This window comes from Pantherophis guttatus, chromosome 7 (genome assembly GCF_059756535.1).
Source record: "Pantherophis guttatus breed Tessera chromosome 7, ASM5975653v1, whole genome shotgun sequence".
Lineage (NCBI taxonomy): Eukaryota > Metazoa > Chordata > Lepidosauria > Squamata > Colubridae > Pantherophis > Pantherophis guttatus.
Genome location: NC_142069.1, coordinates 32,704,990 through 32,726,249, shown reverse-complemented (window position 1 = coordinate 32,726,249; position 21,260 = coordinate 32,704,990). Strand labels below are relative to the sequence as shown.

At 40.2% G+C, this 21,260-nt stretch overlaps 1 protein-coding gene across 2 annotated transcripts in view; it reads right to left on the bottom strand.

The window, feature by feature from the left end:
- SREBF2 (sterol regulatory element binding transcription factor 2) overlaps nt 1–21,260 on the bottom strand; it is a 47,569-nt gene that overhangs the window by 12,556 nt on the left and 13,753 nt on the right. Inside the window, exons 1-11 of one of the 2 annotated variants that reach the window (XM_034402824.3) lie at nt 17,854–20,339; nt 15,430–15,654; nt 14,309–14,423; nt 13,912–14,093; nt 12,675–12,867; nt 11,769–11,950; nt 10,367–10,640; nt 9,849–10,018; nt 9,117–9,285; nt 8,700–8,820; nt 7,913–8,022 (exon numbers count right to left, since the gene is read on the bottom strand). In XM_034402824.3, coding sequence (XP_034258715.2) covers nt 7,913–8,022; nt 8,700–8,820; nt 9,117–9,285; nt 9,849–10,018; nt 10,367–10,640; nt 11,769–11,950; nt 12,675–12,867; nt 13,912–14,093; nt 14,309–14,423; nt 15,430–15,654; nt 17,854–18,021 — 1,909 coding nt within the window. In that variant the 5' untranslated portion in view covers nt 18,022–20,339. Of the gene's footprint in view, nt 1–7,912; nt 8,023–8,699; nt 8,821–9,116; nt 9,286–9,848; nt 10,019–10,366; nt 10,641–11,768; nt 11,951–12,674; nt 12,868–13,911; nt 14,094–14,308; nt 14,424–15,429; nt 15,655–17,853; nt 20,340–21,260 lie in introns of those variants that run through there. The other variant, XM_034402823.3, reaches the window with a different exon arrangement.

The following is a 21,260-nucleotide window of genomic DNA, read 5'->3' as shown; positions in this document are numbered from 1 at the left end:
TTGGGGTTCTTTGAATGTACTCCCCTTCCCTATGGCCAGGAAGATCCACCTGTGAAGGGAGCGAAGAACCTTCACCAGGAGTCTTACTTTGGTCTTTGAGTTCCTGTTTCCGGCCCTCTGATGAGGCAACAGAAACCATTGGAGTGGCCTGGCATGCAGCTGCACCCAAGGCACTATCGCTATACAAGAGACCATTTTCCCTAGAAGTTGGGAGAGAAGATCCAAGGGAACTGATCTCAGAGACCGGATTTTGGTCACTAGGTGTCTGATGCTTTCCTGTCGATCCAGAAAAAGGAACACCTCGCATGAGGTGGAATCTATCACCGCGCCCAGATGAAGAAGGTGGGTAGTGGGGACCAGATGGCTCTTTTTGGTGTTTATCGAGAAACTGTGTCTTTGCAGGGTCCTGGGGGCCGACGACAGCCAAATGGCAGGGCCTGATACTGAAAGTGATGCCCTGTATAGGTGAAGCACAGGAATTTGTGATGGTAAGACCTTATGGGTCTATTGATGTCAACAGGTCTCCTTCCCTGATGCAGCCCAGGATGGATTGTAGGGACTGCATCTTGAAGCGCTTGTATATAATGTATATGTTGAGCAGTTTTAGATCCAATATTCCTCTCTAGCCTCCCGAACTCTTCTTCACCAAGAGGATTGAGTAAAATCCTCGTCCCTCCTGACTTGTGGGAACCAGCTGTATGGTGTTGATGTCCAATAAGTGCTGGACTTTGGCCTCCATCAGGTTCCTTTTCTCGATGTTCACTGGGACTGGACAATGAATAAATCAATTTGAGGGGCTGGAGAGTGCGAGGCCCAGATGCACTGTTTAAGTACTCACATATCTGTGGTGGACCTTTTCCATTGGTTCGCGAACAATTGCAGCTGCCTGCCAATGGGAAAATTGATGTGATAGTCATTTTCCCCTATGAAAGGGTCTGGTGAAGGAACCTCGAAAGGGCCATTTAGCTGGGGGTTGTCTTTTTCCTCTGTCATAGTATGAGGGTCTGTCTGAAAATCGTTCAGGATCTTGGGCATAGGCCCACTGAAATTGTGTGGCCTGAGAGCCCAATTCAACTGTTCTAAATGGCTGTCTTTGATAATAAGGCATGGTCCTGCGATCTGCTCGCCTATGCATATATGGCATGATCTTTCTCTTGTCCCTATTCTCAATAAGAATGGGATCCACTGCTTCCCCAAACAGATTGGCATCCTTGTATGGAGCTGAAGCCAATCTCCATTTGGAGCATATGTCTGCTTGTCAATTGCGGAGCCAAAGGAGGTGACGTAAAGTGACAGTAAATGCCAAGGCCCTGGATGCAAATTTTGCCGCATTGAGCGTGGCATCTGCTGAAAACTCCATGGCTGCCATCAATTTATTCACATCGTAATGTAGTCTGGTCTCTTCAGGGGGGAGCCTCGCTTGCATCTGTTGGAGCCAGATCAAGGAGGCCCTGTTAAAAAAGGAAGCTGCAGGACTTCCTGTTTGCTGCTGGCCGCCGCCAGACGTTCCTTTGGGATCGTCAGCTTCCACTGCCTGTCAGAGCCGCCTTCACAACGGAACGGCGGCTCGAAAAAACTCCGTTCCCATGAGGAAACGGAGATAGAGCCGGCAGGGGTGGGTAGAACTCTCTGCAGAGTCCCAAAAGTTTTTCTTTTACTTTTGGGATGGAGCGGATGAGATGCCCCATATCCCCAGCCGCTGCTCCGGGCTTTGGGAGACCTCTGCTAATGCAGAGCCAGGCGTCAAAAGCAAGCCTGCGAATTTGACAGATTACTCAAAGAAAATGTGAGCTGGACCTGTAATACTGAAGCGCAAGTATTTTACTTATCTTTTAAAAATTACTTAAGAGAATAGAGGAAGAGAAAGAGGAAAAAAGTTTCTTTTTAAAATGGCGTCTGCCGCGGCTGGAGAAGAGTTTGAGAGGGAAAGTTCTTCCGTTTTTTATTATTACAATGTAGCGGAATAAATACCACTGGCTACATTTGTAGACAAAACTCCGCTCCTGTTTTTGTTTTTCTCTTTTTTCCCTGGAGGCTTGAGTGTTGCTGGCTGGAAGTCTTTTGTCTTGTTTTTTTTTTTCTTCTAACAAAGCCTGCTTAGGCGGAAACATGGCACTGAGGCTTGTGAAGTCAGACAAACAAATAGGTGGGGGGGATTCCCCCACTAAGAATTTAAAGGAACAAGTTTTAACTCTTCAGTCCCAGAAACCTGATTTTAATATAATAGAATTTCTCTTAGAGGAGATTGAAAGAAGGGATGAGATTGTGAATCAGCAACTTGAAAAATTTAAGCAGGAAACTAAGGAATTGGTGAAATCCAAGTTTGACTTTTTGCAGCAAAAAATTTTAAAATTGTCAGAATTCATGATTCGGTTGGATACAAATACTAATTTACTAGAGTCAAAAATGGATGAAATTCAAGATAAATTGGACAATAGAATTCAAAAAATTGAAAATGATTTGTTAAATATTCAGGATTATAGTTCAGAAGAAAAATTTAAAATGGATGCTGACCAAAAGTCTGGTAATGTAGAATATCTGGAACAGAGGATTCAAAAAGAGGTTCTAAAGATACAATATAATTTCACAGAATATGCAATAAGACTTAGAGGTTTGCAGGAAAATAATAGAGATGACTTAAGGAAAATATCTTCTGAATTTCTAGCTGGGATTTTAAAGATTCAACCTGAGGAAGTGTTTTGTAGGATTGACAGAGCTTATCGAATAAACTCCTGGATTGCCAAGCAAAGGCAATTGCCTAGAGATGTGGTAATCTATTTTTCAGATAAAGAAATTAGGAATAAAATTGTGCAAAATTCCTTCAATTCTAATTTGCAATTGTATGGAAGAAAGATTTGGATTTACAAGGAACTCCCACCTAAGATACTAATGGAAAGGAAGAAATTTGGCTTTCTGGTGTCTGAGTTAAAAAGGAGAAATATTCAATTCCGGTGGGACGTCCCAGTTGGTATTATATTGAGATATCAAGGAGAAAGATACCAGTTAAATACTGTTGAAAGGGCGGAAGAATTTTATCAAAATAGGTTGAAAATGAATTTAACGTCTTCAGATATAATACAGGATAAGCAGAAGGAGCTGGAACTAAAGACAGAGACTGTACCAGATAAATTGCCTTTGGATTTATCGGATACCCCAGCTGGATTATCTACAAATTTGAGAGAAGTGCCATCTGATTTTAATGTGATGACTTATCAAGGCAAGGACAAGCATGGAAACCAATTAGAGGATATACAAGGGATAAAAAAGAAATGCGAGACACAAAAAATTAGGATGGAGGTCAAACCCACAAAAAGAAAACAAAAAAAGAAATAGGTTGTACAAAAATAGAAATTTCTAACCCAAGCAACAGTGAAGCCAGTGATTTTAAAATATGAATGATTATGTGAAAACATAGAGGAGGCGACATATTGGTCAATATCATCCTGAGGATAGTGGCAGATCTCTGCATTGCCGTAATTTTGGGACATGGAAAGAGCCTCAAATTGATGGTTTTGAATTATCTACTTTGAAACCTCTTTTTGTGTTGATAAATATATTATAATTATCTTGAATTATAAGGCAAGAGAATCACATTGGGACATGCAGAAGATCGGGTTGTTACCCAATACGATGATGGAAATTAATAATCCTGATGAAACCCACAATTATTATTATATGGAATACAATTATAATGTCACTCGGGTGGTTGTTTTTACTTTTATATATATAAGAAGATGTTTACTACTGATGGGGGCAGATATGATTGGAGATCTTGAATAAACTGTTGCATCCGCAAGCTATGTCACCCTATTATGGATGTTGGTTTTAACAATCCAGTGGAAAGACTTCAAGAAGATATTATATGGACTATAAATTTAAAGTTATTGTCTTTTCTTTTTTTATTTAGATATAATGGAATATATATATATATATATTTTTAAGTAGTGTGGGCAGTGAATTAAAGATATCAAGAATTGTTGTGTATGGTAAATTTGTAAGACAGTGGGTGAATAAGCTAGCTACAGACTGATTAGTTTAAGAAAAGGGATTTTTAAGTGATACATTTAGGGGAGTGGAGGAAATGGATAGAGTGGAATAAATGTTAAATTAGATTTTATGGGGAGCCCGCTTTGAAATGTTATTAAAGTAGGACTTATTGTATAGTTTTAAAGTGGAAGGTGGTTTTGAATTGTTGCAATAATGCATAGATATAAAACACTATTATGCTAAATTAGAGTTATTTTATAATAGTTATAGTATAATGTGTTTGTTTTTTTTTGTTTTTTTTTTTTTCTCTTCTTCTTTTCTGAAATGTATGGATAAAGGGGGATTTATAATACTTTTAGTAAGTAAAGGTCAGTATTTTGAGGAGGGAGTAAGTAATCTGTTATGAATTAGGGGTTTTTTTTGTTACGAAGAAGTCACAGGGGGGGAAGGGTGGGGAGGGGGGGTTAGGGAGGGGGGGGAGGGGGGGGAAAAAGGGGGAAAAATTTGTATTTGAAAACCTTTTCAATAAAAAAAAAAAAAAAAAAAAAAAAAAAAAAAAAGGAAGCTGCTGACGCTGACCTAATCACCCAGTCAGCAACTTGATGCGTCTTGCGGAGTGCCATTTTGGACTTTTTGTCCTCTGTCTTTAATCCTTATGCTATATTGGCAGGTAAAATGGTGATGATCTTAACGTTGCCACCGGAGCATCCACTGTTGGCAACTGGAGGATCTCGAGATCCTGACCTATGCTGTATAACTTCCTGTCATTCCCACTAGGGATTGGGACGTTATCCAGGTTGTTTCCATTGACGCTGAATAATGTCTAAGAGTATTTTCAGAGAAGGAATAACCTCTTGTTCCGGAACCATTTCAGAAAAAAGGCCCTCGTGAGGGTCTGGAATATCCTGAGAATGTTCTGCAGTAGATACTGCTATCCCCATGTTTGTGGTTGTCTTAGCCTTATGAAGTAAGGACTTAAACAGAGAAGACTGAAAAAGACCTGAGAAGGCAGGTCTATCAGGAGTCATTCCTTCATCCTCAGAAAATTCCTGATTACACTGATCTTCCTCTCCCATCAATGACCTTGCACTGTGCATAGAAGAATGCAGAGAATGGGGCTCATACAATGATGGCATGTTCCCAGGCATCTGAGTAGGCATGCTGGGTTGAAAGGATTGGGCAGGGTCTTTTTGTTGCAGTCCTGCAGCTATTCCTTTGGAGATTGCATCAGAAATTAAATTCTTTATGTCCTGAGATAAGTCAGCAGTAGGGGCCTCCACTGGGCGGAGCTCACAGCAGTGGGCATAAATATAGCTGTAGGTGCTGAGCTCCTTGAAGGACCAAGCCCTAATTCCAGGCCAGCAGGTGCTAGGCCACATAGTGGACTAAACTCCTGATCTCCTGCTATCAGAGCAGATTGTAATTCACCAGCTCCCTCTGGTGACCACTCCCTTTATTGCACCTCACTAAGTTGAGGAGACAAATCAGGTTGCAAAGATTCAGGGAAGACTGCTTTTGCAAGAGAGACAGGATGTTCCCTGGATTCCTGGGCCTGTTGGTGGGCTTTGGAAAATTGTTTTTCTAAGGCTTTGTGGCACCTCTTAGCCTCCTTCTCCAGGGCAACATTAGCCCTTTTTGATAATGGCTTCTTAGAGCTGCCCTTATGGGATGATCCCTTGGCAGCAGGCCTGGTAGTTCTAGGGCTGTGGTCTCCTGCTCTGTGGAGCCTGCCGGGGGGGGGGGGGATGTCTGACTGGCCCTTGTTACAGGACAGGTCCCCCTCCACCATCTTGTGACCGCCACACTTTTACAGACCAGTCTGAAGGCTTCTTCCATCAGATCTGGTCACTCCTCAGATATTGGGTGGTGGTGGACCCACTTAGCTGGCCAGGGAATTCCAGCACCCCCACAAATAGCTGGACTTCGTAGTGCAAACCAAGCAATGCTGCCACACCGAAATCCCAGCTGTGCCTCTCAGCTGACCTCAATATGGCGCAGGACTAAACTCCGCCTTTCCTAGCGCCTCATGGCGAAGCCAGAAATTCAAGCCAAAAAAGTTGTTGGAAAACGAGCGTGAAGTCCGGCAAAGCTGCCATGCTGAATTTCCAGCTGCCTCCCAGCTGATTACACTTGCATGAGTAGCACGTCTACTCTCTAAGCACTTTGCCGCCAACCAGATCAGAGCCAACAATGCCGGTTGCTAGAAAGATTGAGCACAAAGTTCAGCAACGCTGCTGCGCTCAAGATCTGAGCCACACCTCTCAGCTGATCTCAAATGGCGCAAGAACGGAACTTCCAGGTCTCCTGGCACCGTGCAGCTTTTTGCAATTTAAAATTAGCGGAGTATGTCCCCCTAGATGGACAGTGACTCCGGAGCTGCCCTCCAAGCTTGGAGGATAATGGATGGTAGTGGTTATGCCGGCGGATCGGGGGAATCAGCGCACTCACTGGCGGTGATCTCAGGCTGGGAGGAATCGTTGCCTGCACCCACGGAGGAACCCTACGAAACGGGCTGGTCCTGGATTCGCTGCCTCCGTGTTAAGTGTTCTGGGCGGTGACGGTTGTACCAGACTTGCCGGGGGGGACCAGCACACACCCCCACAGCGTGCAGATTTCAATGGGAGATAAAAGCCTGAAACCAGCTAATATTGTTCCCCTCTCCTTCTGTGTTGGAAAATCCAAGCTGCTGATTGAATTGCTGGAGCAAACTTTTCCACATCTCTCTCAGCTGGACTGAGTCAAAAAACTGGAGCTCAGCCGAGCAGAAGAGGCGTGGCCAAGAAAGTTCTAGCAACTCAGTCTCTGGCAAGCAGCTCACTGGAGAATACTATTTTTTTATAGAATGTTCCAGAAAAATTCAGAAAACAGATTGTCATAGCATTCATCTTCAGATCATAGCAGGGAAGACTATACTGATTGTTATGCTTTATTAGAGAAAAAGTATGTGATTTACTGAATCACTAAACATTTCCCTGTGTTAAGGTGACTAGCATGAATAGTGATAATCATAATAAATAGAGGCATTTATAAATAAAAGCAGAAAAAGGGGGATTGGCCAGGCCTATTGTCTGTTTTATTTCTTGAATTTGGTTCAATAAGACTGCCGTTGTTTCTTTTTAGCATTAGAAAGAGCTATTAGACTGAAAAAACATGTACTCTACCAATATTTCAGTATTGGCCAAATACATAATTAATCAAATACATTTAATCAAATGTATTCTGATTATTAATATACAGTTGAACTGTTTTTAGCTGCATGTATATGGAGAGAGATTATATAATATAAATGTAAAGTACATGGAAAGAGTACTCTGAGCCACCTTGAACTGTGAGATGGGCGACAAATTTAATAATAATTCAAACATCCACAACTGCTTATCCAAGCCTATGGGAAGAACTCAGTAAGTGGATAAAAATGCCAATTTCAGTCTGAATATCTGGTTGAATGTGTGATGAACTAATAATAATAATAATAATGGAAATTGAGATAAAAGCAGAGTTACCGACATCTCTGCAAAAATATCATTTCCATCAAGCTAGTCTATCAATTATCACCTAGCAGCATGGGTGAAATAATGAAGTAGGTTACTCCATCAGCTAAGACTTAGGCTTTGTTTTTAAATGTAATTACAGTATTAATTTATTATTATAATGCTGAATTTGCTTTCTTTCCTTCCTTCTACCTTTTTCTTGTTTTGTGTTTAGTTGTTAACTACATTGAAGGAAGGCAATGTATTATTAGTGATATATAGTGATAAATCTTGAAATTGAACAGTGGATAAAAAAGCAAAATTGAATATAAAAGATTTAACACAAGAAAAATAACAACTGAACACTGACTAAGTGCAGATATATTTAGGATGGGAGAGAAAAGAAAGACGAAGACAGAAAACCACTGAACAAGTCCTGTATCTTTTACACATACCTAGAGCAGACTTCAGCACCGAATTTCCAGAGAAAGGTGGTATCTCACTTCCCAAAGAATCCACAAAAGAACTTAGTAATGTCAAGTATTCCAAAGCATTAGCGAATTCACTGCAAGTACAAAGTCAGACTTTTAGTAGTTAGGACAATGTATCATATTTTTACAATGAATTGTAACAAACTAAAGTTGTATTTTAACACACTTTTTAAGGATGATTCTCTGCACAAAGAAGGTATCACATTCATACCCGCATTCTGAAAGGCAAACAATGTTCACCATGGTAATCTCATTCTTGCAGCATTGTGATAATTTTTTGTATGGCTTTCTCCCAACAGAGATAATGATGAATCTTGCCATGAACATTTCAATGATAAGCGTAGGCAAGATGGTAAAATTAAATAATGTTGGGCTTCAATCCCAAATAATTTGGTCAATGGATGAGAATGATAGCAAATGATAAAAAAAAACTTCTTACTACCATGGTACAGGCTACTTTATATACTTTTTATCCTAATCCATTTTTTGCAATTTGGACAAACTGTTTAGAGAAATTGTACTATGTCGTATATCCAAATAGTACTGTGGATGGATACAATCTAAGTGATGTATTATGAGAAAAGCAGTACTCATATAGGTGTGTCCTGTATCATATTGCTTAAAATTGGGCAGCTGAAATATATATTGCCATTCTCCCTCCAATGTTGAACTATAGGTTTTATTAGAACAGTCAAGGAGAATCCTTCAATATTTCCAAGAAAACTGCCACTAGGACATAAATATGGCTCACCAAGGTGCTTCATCATCATGGCTTGTAGCCCCTTTGGGAATCTGAGGTTTCACAATGGATTCAACAGCTCTCTCCAGTAGGTTCTCACAGAATGCCTGGTGTACCTGTGCAATGGGATCAGCTATAGATGCGAAGGCAAAACAATCAGCTTATTATTTTATTCACAAGTTCAACAATGAATACTTCAGGAGTTAAGCCTTTCTTTTTTTGTTTTTAGATAGAAAACTGTATTGCAGAAAGAATGCCAGTTTATGGAAAACTGTCCTCTTGATTGCTTTCACATATTAACATTTAACAATTTTTAAACCAAAGCATGTATAAAGCTAGCAGAAGAAAGAAAATGCATACACATAAGTATTGTCCACTATACTGATAACAGGCTTAAAGAAAATATCTTCTCTAGCTACTGATCTTCACCTGGGTTCCTCTGAGTGGAGTACAGACTATCCTTAGCAGCAGCTTTCACTGTCCAGCTCCGTTCCACAAAAAATTTCTGCCCCAAAGGATGGCACAACCAGCGTAAGGAGTCAGGAATGTCATTATGCTCAGAAGTACACAAGCTTTGAGCTTGACTTAAGAAATAACTCTGAGAAGAAAACATGCAATATTTGACTGAAAGTTAGCAATCTATGGATAAAATTTTTAATGTACCAACACAGAAGTCACTTTCATTTATTTTAGATGCAAATCCAGAAAAATAATTTAAATAAGCCACAGTATTTAACCTAATACAGGTAGTCCTCACTTGGGAGCCACTTGAATTTATGCCCATACTCTGTAGCGCCTTCCCATAGCACACAACCTTCATAGCATCCGCGCACACATGCCTGCCCATACTCCATAGGGCCCACACATGGCATCCACACACATGCATGTACTTCTTAATGCCCACCCATCCATTTGCCTGGGATGCAGTTTTAATAGCACAAGTAAGCACTTCTAGATTCCTGCCTCTTCCCATGTCAGTCATGTGAGTCCCTCACTTAACAACAAAAATGGAGACTAATGAGATTGCCTTCACTAAATGATGCAGTACTGTGACATCACACTTTACAACTACATTATTTAGCAGTGGGAATTCTGGTCCCAATTACTGTTGTTAAGTGAAGACTATCTAAACTGCTAAGTGGCTCAAAACAATCCACGTACCGCCAGGAAGCCCAGTTTGCCACCATAGCGAGTCTTCAGGCCAACTGCAGCAGTTAGATGAATCTCTGCCAGGGTACTTGGTGAAATCTTCTCCTCTGCACATTCTGCCAGGTTTACAGCACACAACGCCATGTGCAACCCTGAGTAAGCTGAACTGGACGGAAGTTTACCTGCACCAGAAATTTAAAAAATATCATTTGTATCCTGTTGTGAATCACCTTGTACAAGTGATGCACTGCATGGTTTCATCTGAAAAAGCTCTTTTAGCTACTGAAACTTAGTACTATTCATACATTGCAGTATTGCACAATACCCTGTTATGCAAAATCTTGCATTATCAAAAATAAGGAGCACTCTGGAGATTCTAAGATACAAAATTCATTAAAAAGTAAACCTTTATTTTGCATTAAAAAAACAAACAAACAAAAAAACTACGAGGTAGACAGCTATCAGGAATCAAGCTTAACCTGAGGGAATCGTTACCTTTTAAACCACTAAGTTAATTTTTTTTCATCTACCTGTAATATGGAGTTGATGAAGTTTATGATACACTAGTGCTGCATCTCGCGCACTAGTCTTGGCTTCATCTTCAAAGCCAAGAGGTGTCTCTGTTGCTCGTCTCCGCTGTGATGTCTTCTTTAGCAGCCAACGTACTAATCCCAATTTTTGGAGACTGTAACGAATAATGTTCCAGGAAAGGCTACAGATCAAGTCAAAACGAGAAGTAGGCAACGCTCGGCCCAGAGCAGAAAGACAGATCTGTAAATTTGATGAAGCAGCAGCAAAGTCCCCCTGCAAACAAAAGAAGAAAAACATGGGATAAAGTTGAACAGGGGACATTTGAGTGTTTCATCACTTCCTAATATTCAGACTATTCTGAGTCATCATGGAAGACATAAATTTTATTCTCCATCTTCACTCATTTTTAAGCTTTAATTCTTTTTGATAATTTCATTTGTTACTCAGATTTTGGAGTCTAGTAAACCTACATTTGTCTCCTCAGCCACTGATAAACTAGCTAAATTGCCATCGTATTTAAATATACTATAGACTTTTTCTCAAATTTTCTTTCTTCCTCATCTGCATCAACTTACTTGAACCATGACATATCAGAAACACAAAAAATCTGGATCTGTATTACCTTGAAATCCTGTTAGATTTCATGTCCAGTTCAGTTAAACTTCAAGTCCAGTCCAGTTAAACAAATATTCAACCACATAATGGAAAAGAAATAATTTACTCTTTCCAATTAAAATCAGCATTTAGACACAGAAGACACTGTTCCACTCAAAAAAAAAAAACCCTTTAATTTCAATAGTAAAATACAATAGGAATTGCTTATTATGTTCATCAACTAATTATTTCAAAATTATTTTTTCAAAATATAACCTATAATCCCAGTATTAATATTGCTCCCCTTTCCCATTTACAACAACTCTATATTTACAAATGGATTGCAAATTTCACAGTACATTTTTATTTTGTTCAAATACACTATCACACATAAACAAAGGTTGAACAGTTAAACAGCATAATAAAATATTGTTCTTTTTACTGGACAGATTACCTTTAGCCTGCATGCATTTAACAAAATCTGTAGAAATCTGCTCACCTTTATCATTCATTTCAATTCTAGAATTCAACCTGATTCCCCCTTTAAAAATTACCTACCTATAGAACAGAAGCAGAGTTTAATCCAAAAATGATCTGCATGCTCTCCCAAGGGGAGGTGCTTTAAGAACCCATAGTTCAAGAATTTTGATAGCAGAATAATGAGATGTAAACCTAAATGTTTAGTAGTTCAAGAGACTTGTTCTACATTTTAAAATATTCACTCTTTAGGTTATGCAAATTTCAATTAATGCAATACAAATAAATGAGCACAATAACATTTACCCTCAAAGCAACGAACTATCTCACCTTAGCTAAGTCCAGGTCTGCCTGTTTTCGGTGCCGCCAAAAAGTCACAGAAGAACGGGAATGCAGTCGTGTTACTGGCTCTCCATGCACTAACAGTTTTATGAATACACTCAAGATAATGACACCGTTCACAAGCCACAAGATCAAAGTGGGCATCATCCAGCCAAACCAGCCACCTGATTCTAACAGAATTAATCAGAATTAATCATGTCAAAAAACATAAATCAGATAAGAAATAACAATTCACACCTTAATATAATAATTCTTGGGAGAACCTTGATTATGTAAAGATCATGCTAAGTTTAATCAACTTGCTTTCTTCTCATCCTATTTATTCTTCCCTGAAATAGAACTGTTTCCCATGCAAAACTCCCGCCCTAAGTATATAGATGCAAGAAAATATCATTTTATATAAGATAGAAATGTTCAGAAAAAATACACAACTTACATAAATCAAAAACCTTTTTCAAAATAAGAACCTAACATGATTCAGCCCATCCCTCATAACAAATACAACATGTACGCTACAATTAAAAAATCTGAAAGCTCTACCACACACAGAAACAACAATAAAATCCTCACAAATGCACAGGTAAAATATAGATTCCATACAGGTAAAATTTCAATTTATTAAAGAAACCAAGAAACATACATGTCAAAAGCTCACAATCCTTTTGTACATAAATACCCATTATCTGAGTCATGGATACTACTATCCACTACAATTACCGTATTTATAAATTATCACAATAAAATTGTAATCACCTTTTAAAACAGAATATTCCAGAATATATCATTACCCAACAAATCACCATCTATTGTTTTCTTCCCCTTTCATCATTTAGTTACTGTACTTGTCTTTAAAAATTTTTTAAAGATATCAAAGGAGTACTATTGGAAATATACCTGGTTTTATTGCTTGTATATTCCTCTCAGAACCATGATGCACTGTGCTGTAAGTGTCCGATGTTTCTTTGCCATCCAAAAAAGATGTTAAAGGATTAAAGGAGAGACAGAGGAATGTGAGAGCACAAAGCAGCATCCGTGAACGATCAACCATTCCAAGAGCAACAGGTGGAGAATCAGGTTCATCTTTAACCTAAGTCAAGGGTATGGAAGAGTTATTTCTGAAACACTTAAGACAAATAGTTGCTCTATATTGCACAAGGCTGACTTTTCAATATCTTCTTTATAGCAGATTTATTCTTCTTAGATAGCTTTATAAAAATGTTCCACCATTACAAAATCCCCCCAAAGGTCACTGAATTGGAAATAAAAGAAAGTCTGTAGATCTATTCATACTTTTCTCCAAGTGATGGATTTAAAAGACTTAAATACTGTAAACATTTACAATTTACTAAAATCACCTTTTATTTCAAATGTTATAATGAAATTGATCTTTGATATGTCTAAATATGCTGCTGAAGATCATGGAGCAACCTATGAACTAATCTATAAACTAATGATACATTTTACATCATACATGGAAGTACAAGTAGTCCTCATTACATTAAAGTACAATGCATGTCTGTTACCTGACACTCACCAAAAAAAAAATCTGAAAAACTTTATCTTTGTTGTAATTTATCCATCCATTCCAGGCCATTTCAATTTGAAGTTTCAGTCTAAAATTACGCATATACCATTTCTCTTGCAGATACCTCTGTTTATTTTATTCCATCTCAAACTTGCCCCAAATATACTGTTCAATGCAATTATGGTGTATCTCCAACATTTTGGCAACTAGCAGGATACAACTAGCAGGATATTGTGAAAGCTGTACCCCTTTGAATGTTCTTGTTTATTGGGCTTTATGATTTCTTTGATATAAAGCAAAATACTGCCCTGCATGTTATTGTACTTTTAATGGACTTTGGTACAGGATTTCTTATGTATACACACACACACATTTTATGATATTCCTTATTCATGTGTCTGATTTTAGTTGTGTTACCCATTGTGTGATTTTTTGAAAAAAAATCAATTAATATTTGAATCTCACCTTCCTTTTAAAAACCATAATTTATTATCTGAATTTAATGGGAAGCAGATGACATATCTCCATCTGAATTAGCATGCATGTAACACCAATGGGATCTTGTCTATGCTTCCCAGTGCAGATTGTCTTAGGAATATTAGCTACCTTTGCATCATCCAATAATGGACTTCCCGGTTCTGAATCAATTGAATAAGGGGAAAAGCCTGCTGGTGATCCTGAGTCAGAAGCTGGTGGAGACATCAATAGAGCATTTTGATTGAATTCGTCCATCTTCAGATCCACATCATTGTCCACCAGACTGCTTAAGTCAAAACCCTTCAACAACTCTGTGAGAAAAGATCACATAGATTAATTATTCCATTCACAGTACCTTGTGTAATTAAATACATCTTCTTATCAATTCTACATGTAGCCGCTAAAAGCATAATCAATAAAAACATCAATCAATGCAAGGGGGCACAAAATCATTTAATTAATAACCTTGATAGTACCTGCTTCACTTAAATTAAAACACCGGAATGTAATATTTAAAACACTTAACTGTTTTTCTGGCTAGATAGCTTAAGGATCATGTTCTCCTGTCGCAATTTATGATTAACCTGCTGTAGATATTTAATGTAGTCAATAGCCTTCCTCAATACACCAGACTTGTGCATCTGAAAAGAATGCATATGATTATTCAGCTATCTTATGATCTCTTAGCACATTTTTATTTAGTAGTAAAGGTTTTCTTAAATTTGTGTATGTATGTAGGATGCATGTAGTTACCTTGAGGTAAAGATGGGCAGCCTATAAATTTTACGAAGGAAGGAAGGAAGGAAGGAAGGAAGGAAGGAAGGAAGGAAGGAAGGAAGGAAGGAGGGATTTAGAATTAGAAAACCAGTTTGATATAGTGGTTAAGGTGTTGTTCCAGAAGCCAAGAGCCTGTAAATTCTAGGCCTCCCTTAAACATGAAAGCTGTTTGGGTGACTTTGGACCAGTCATCCTCTCTCAGATCAATCTACCTCAAAGAAGTTGTTGTTATAGGGAAAGTAGGAAGCAGAGATATTAGATATGTTCACTGCTTTGAGTCAGTGGTGGGATTCAAATAATTTAACAACCGGTTCTCTGCCCTAATGATCAGCTGGGTGGGCGTGGCTCAGTGGTCATGTGACCATGTGGGCGTGGCCAACTCAACGCCACTCACATCGATGGGCGCTTTGCCTTAGCTGTTACAATGTAATAAGGGTTAACCAGAGAGGCAGTTTCTGTAAGCAGGGCAATAAAGATTAGGCTAGAAACACCAGAATGTTTTCTTCCTGCCTTCGTTACAGGATTAGCTCTGTAAAGTGGAAAAAACCAAAATAAAATTTCTCCAAACTGCTTAGAAAATTAATAACTGGTTCTCCCAAATAGGTGTGAACTGGCTGAATCTCACCACTGCTTTGAGTGATATGTAAAAAGGGCAGGATAAAACTATAGTTCGTCACACAATCAGCAAGATATTCAGACTGGATTTGGCATTTTTAACCACCTTTCCAAAAATTATTGTGGTTATTTAGATATTTAATTCAATGGAAATGGACACAAACAAGAACATTAAATAGCATGTCAACTGCAAATATGACAAATAGATTTGTAGCTATTGCAAATATTTTTGCTTTTTAACTAAGCAATTCTTACTTTAGCATCTGTTCCCATGACTAGATCTTTCAGTTCTATGATCTTGTCATTTATAGATGATCGATATCTCTTCTCAATAATATTATGAGTTGTTCGCCTTTCTCCTTCCTTTGGTGGTTCTGGCTGCTTGGTGTTATTAGGCACTTGTTTAATGGGCATCTTCTCCTGCCCTCCCATCATCATAGGCATAGTTGTCAAGATGGCCCCATTGCTACCAACCAAGGTCTAAAAAGTCAACAGCAGAAATCAAATAGCAATTAATTTTTCATGTAAGATCTCTGACATGGTTTTCATATGTACAGTTAAGAAAAAGATTTAAAGTAAACAATACCATATTTAGAATTGAACTATGTAAGACAGAATTTGAAACTGGATTATGGGCAAATGATGAATACAGTATGTAACTGCTAAAATGTATATAAGCTTTTACTGAAATTTGAAATGAAAACAAGTTAAACAGCATATGATAAAATGGACACTGCTTATAACGTACAGATGCAACAAAGAGAAAGCATGTGGCAGAAATGACTGAAATTCATGTTTATAAAAAGTATTTTTATAAAATGATATACCACTGTATATGAATGATACCAGAAAAACTATCTAGAATGTATATAGGTATTTCAAATCTATGTTGGAAATATGAAGGGTTGTTTTAGCATGCTTGGTGGACTTGAAAAAAGCTAGTAAATTTTGGATTCAAATGCATATAGCAATACAAAAATTTTAAAGATTAATATTCAACTGAAACCAGAACTTTCATTGCTGGAACGGTAACTGCAGTGAGATTATATATAAGAAAGATGGAAAAACTCTGTAATACCCACAATGAAAGAATAGTTGGTGAAGATGACAAAAGTTGCTGAAATGGCAAAACTGACTTGTTTGATTAGGGAAAAGACAATAACTCCTTTTGTTAGTAAATGGAAACTCTTTATGGGTATGAAAATTGGAAAAAATAAACGTTTGATGATTAGAAAGGATAGAATATGGAAAGAAGGGAGCCACAATGTAATCTTAATGAGGATAAACTAAAAATGCACTTATAACTATTGTAAAGAATATTGGAAACCACTGCTTTACCTGTTCTTTTTCCTTCCCTCTCTTCTTTCTTTTTTACTTATCACTTTTACTTTTCTTTATTCCTATTTTACTTTCCTTTTTAAAATTTGTATTGTTCAGTAAAATTCTTTAATTAAAATTAATAAAAAAATATGTGACCAAAATAAAATTCCACATTTTACAAAACAACTAGGAAACAAGGCTTACAATTCAGCAGTAATACTTATGTTCTATATGAATAAGATTTCATAGTCTCTATATCAAGAATCTGGGTAAAAAGTTTGGGAAACACCCATCACAAAAAACCAAGAACAATTCTTATTTACTACAAATCCAAAACAAACTAGATAAACCAGTGACAGTTATACACAATGCACTCTCCTATGTTCTTAAGAATTCATAAATATTTCTGGATCCCAGTGGAATAACAATGCCACTATTTAGACATAGTGACAATGGCACTGCACTTTCTCATAAAAATCATGATCAGTGGCTTCCAACTGCAAAGACAGAACTATGAACAAAAAAGACTGGATTATGAGATAAGAATAAGAAAGTCTCCTAATCTAAAAAACTTTTCTTAGGTATGTAAACGTTCTTATAGTCACTTGCATACTGGGGCAAATAAAATGCTTTCAGAATATGACCAGGTTCTCACCTGTTTTGTAAATTAAACAGCTATTTGTCCAAATATTCATATTTTTCAAGCTGTAAAGAATATGTATTTTTTACAGACCATACCATAACAAAACTATTCTCAGAAAGATAAAAAAGAAATTTAAACTATACAGCACAAAATGTATCATTAATGGATTAAAAACAAGAATAAGAAAATAAAGCAAATTTAAAAAGCTAATATCAAGTTATACTATACAGTAATTTAATACGCCTGTGGGGCAAGAGACATTGGCCTGGCAGAAAAGGAAATCAGAATCAAGTGCCAGGCTGATACCTTTAGAGAAAATAGTCTATTGTTGGAAAAAAAGGGCTTTTTACAAAATGGTTATCTCTCAGAGAACTTCACTTTCTAAAATTGGTCATTTTTAAATTCTAACTCTTTGAAATTGTAACTGAAACCATGACTTTTTATTTATTTATTATTTTATTTATTTATATCCCACCTTTATTATTTGTATAAATAACTCAAGACAGCGAACATATCTAACATATCTTCCTTCTCTTAAAATAGGAGGTGAGATAGGCCAAGAGAGACTGATTTAGCCAAAGTCACCCAACTTGGCTAAGGCAGGACTTGAACTCACAGCCTCTTGCTTTTTATCCAGTTCCTTAACCACTAGACCAAACTGGTTTTTGGGAAAACAGCAATCAAAGGAAACCATGGAGATGGGGTGTTGGTCCTACCGTAAATGCCGTTTTTCCGGAGGCTGCGGAGTGGGTTAGGAATGGGTTGATACAGTTGATCTGCCTGGAGACTGAGTCATGATATTTTTGGCCATGCCTCCATATGCCTCCATCAACTCCAGTTTGTTCGACGAAGATAGGCCTGAAAGAGAAGCTCTGCCATAACATTAGTAAGGAGTCGTGTCCAGCTCACTAGGCGGGAGGGGCTGACCCACTCCGCAGCCCCCGGAGAAACGGCGTTTACGGTAGGACCAACGCCCCTTCTCCCAATAGGCTGCGGAGTGGGTCAGGAATGGGACATACCCAAGCTAGCCTGTCCTAAGGATGGGAAGCCGTGAGCCTGGATCCCCTGAGGCTAGGTGTACCTATTGCAAGACTCTCCTGCCGAAGGAAGCCTCCACAGAAGCAAAGACATCCAGCCGATAGTGTTTAATGAAAGGCGAAGGAGTAGTCCAGGTAGCTGCCCTGCAAATTTCCTTAAGGGAGGCCTGCGTGGCCCAAGCAGCGGTGGTAGCTGCATTGCGCATTGAGTGTGCAGTAATGTGTTTGGGCACCGGTAATGCCTATACATCATATGCCCGAGCAATGCATGCCCGGATCCAGCGGCCAATGGTGGCCGAAAATATCTTAGAACCTAACAAGGTAGGTTGGAAAGATACAAAGAGAACCTCAGATCGTCTGGAAGGCGCAGTCCGAGAGATGTAAATTTTGAGTGCTCTGCGGACATCCAAGGTGTGCCACTTGTGTTCCAAGGGATGGGAAGACCTTGGGCAGAAATTAGACAAAGCAAGCTCCTGGGCCCAATGGAAACAGGAGTTGACCTTGGGAACAAATGACAGATCCAATCTAAGGATCACTATGTCCGGGTGAATGATACAGAGGTCGGGCCTGATAGAAAGAGCCGTGAGCTCCGATATGCGCCGCACCAATGTAACGGCTACCAGAAAGGCCACTTTAAGAGTGAGGTATCTGAGGCTCGAAGTACCTAAAGGTTCAAAGGGGGATTCGGTGAGAGCCCACAGTTCCCGGGGTAAATCCCAAATGGGATAGCAGTGTACAATGGGGGGGGGGACAGAGATTGCATGCACCGCGCAAGAACCTGTGGATGTCCAGGTGATGAGACAGCGACGCGCCGTCCCTGGGTGTCAAAACCGTTGAAAAGGCTGCAACCTGGCGCTTGAGTGTGTTGTGCGCCAGTCCTTTGTTGAGTCCAGCCTGTAGGAAATCAAGGACCTGCGGAACAGAAGCTGAGACAGGGTTAATGTCATGTGCGTAGCACCATGAGATAAATACCTTCCAGGTGATGTTGTAGATTCTGATGGTTGACTTCTTCCTGTCCGCTTGCATGGTCCGGATGACCTTTTCAGAATAACATGCCTTCCTCAGGAGGAGCCCCTCAAGAGCCAGGCGGTCAGGTGGAGCCATTGGGGCTCCGGATGGTTGATGACCCCCTGGCTGAGAGGCATCCTCTCCGGAGGGATCCTCCAAGGGTGCGACGTCGAAAGGGCAATCAGATCCAAAAACCATAGCCTCCGTGGCCAATGAAGAGCGATCAGAATTATTTCCGGGGCCTCTGCTATGACCTTGCGAATTACCCTCGGTATTAAGGCCAGAGGGGGGAAGGCATAGAGGAGACTGGGAGGCCAGGTGCATCGAAGGGCGTCTGTGTTTTCCGCTCCCGGAGTGGGGTACCGCATGAAGAACCGAGGGAGCTGCACATTCAGGGGAGATGCGAACAGGTCCACCTGTGGTTCTCCAAATTGGTGACATATGTCTCAGAATAGATCGGAGTGGAGTCGCCATTCTGACGCATCCACCGTGGTCCTGCTGAGGAAGTCCGCCTGTGTGTTGGACTTCCCGGCGATGTGGTCCACCTGCAGGGAGATGACGTGGTTTTCTGCCCAGCTCCCCAGGCGGAGGGCCTCCTGCATCAAACGTTTGGACCGTGTCCCGCCCTGTCGGTTCACGTGGGTTTTCGCCGTGACGTTGTCCATGAGAACCAGGACATGGCGTCCCTGTACTGTCTGTTGGAAGTGTCTTAGGGCCAGATGGATTGCCCGAAGCTCCAATAAATTGATGTTGGATTATGCTTCCGTGGGAGACCAATGACCCTGCGCAACCTGAGAGCCCAAATGGGCTCCCCAGCTGTAAATTGTTGTAATTGTGACCCTCTGGGCGTCCGCGAAGATGCACCCCTTGTCCAGGGCTGGAGTGGTCCACCAGTGTAAGAACCGGCGGACAGATAGTGGAACCCTGACCTTGGTGAGGGAGTTGGATGTCCTGGTCTGTTGATCTGGGAGCAGAAACCACTGGAGACTGCGTGCATGGAGGCGGGCCCAGGGTACGATATTTATGCACGATGCTAGCTTTCTGAGCAATTTTGACAAGGTGAGGAGGGTTACCATCGGTTACAGGATTTGACGGGTGAGTAGTCTGAGATTGTCTCGTCTTTCCTGAGAGAGGAACACCCATCCTGATCGGGTGTCAATTATGGCCCCCAGATGGGTCAATCGGGTTTGGAGAGACAACTGAGTTTTGGGTAAGTTGACCAAGAACCCATGGTACTGTAAGACCCGTAGGGTGAGACGTAAGTCATCTTGAGCCCTCTGAAGGGTAAGGGCCTGGATTAAGATGTCATCCAGGTAGGCCTGAAGCCGTACCGGGACGGATCTTAGGTGGGTACGAGGGCTGCCAGGATCTTTGTGAAGCTGTGCGGAGGTGGCGCCCCGCGTAGCTGAACCTGAGGTATCACCGATGGGCTGGCGATATGGGGATGTGGAGATAGGCCTCAGAGAGGTCTATGGAGGCTAGAAAGTCCCCAGGACAGATCCCTTCCAAGATGGACCTAAGAGAGTTCATCTTGAATCTCCGGTAGACCAGGTGGGTGTTGAATGATTTTAAGTCTAGGATTGCTCTCCAGCCCCCAGAGCGTTTCGGTACCACGAACAGGATTGAGTAAAATCCCTGCCTCCATTGATCGGGAGGAACCTTCTCCACCGCCTTGATGTCTAAGAGGTGCTAGATGGCAAGCTCCATGAGGCTGCGCTTGTGATAGGACTTGGAGACAGGGCATGGCACGAAGTGGGTCAGGGGGCTGGAGAGGAACTCCAGAGATAGTCCGAATTTGATGGTGTGGAGGACCCAACAATCAGTCGTGATGAGAGCCCACCGGTTTACAAAGAGGCTCAACCTTCCTCCTATGGGAGCGTTGAGGAGCGAGTCATTTCTGGCGACGGAACTGGTGGTTGCCCGTTCCGTGAAATGACAGATTTTGGGTGCCAAAGATTTGGGTTTGTCTCAAAAGGAGCTCCTATCTTGGTGGCGAAAGGTGCTCTGAGTATAAGGGCGTTGGGCATTGCTCTCCTGTGTGGAGAAGCAGGAAGGTTACCTGCGGTAATAGGGAGTGG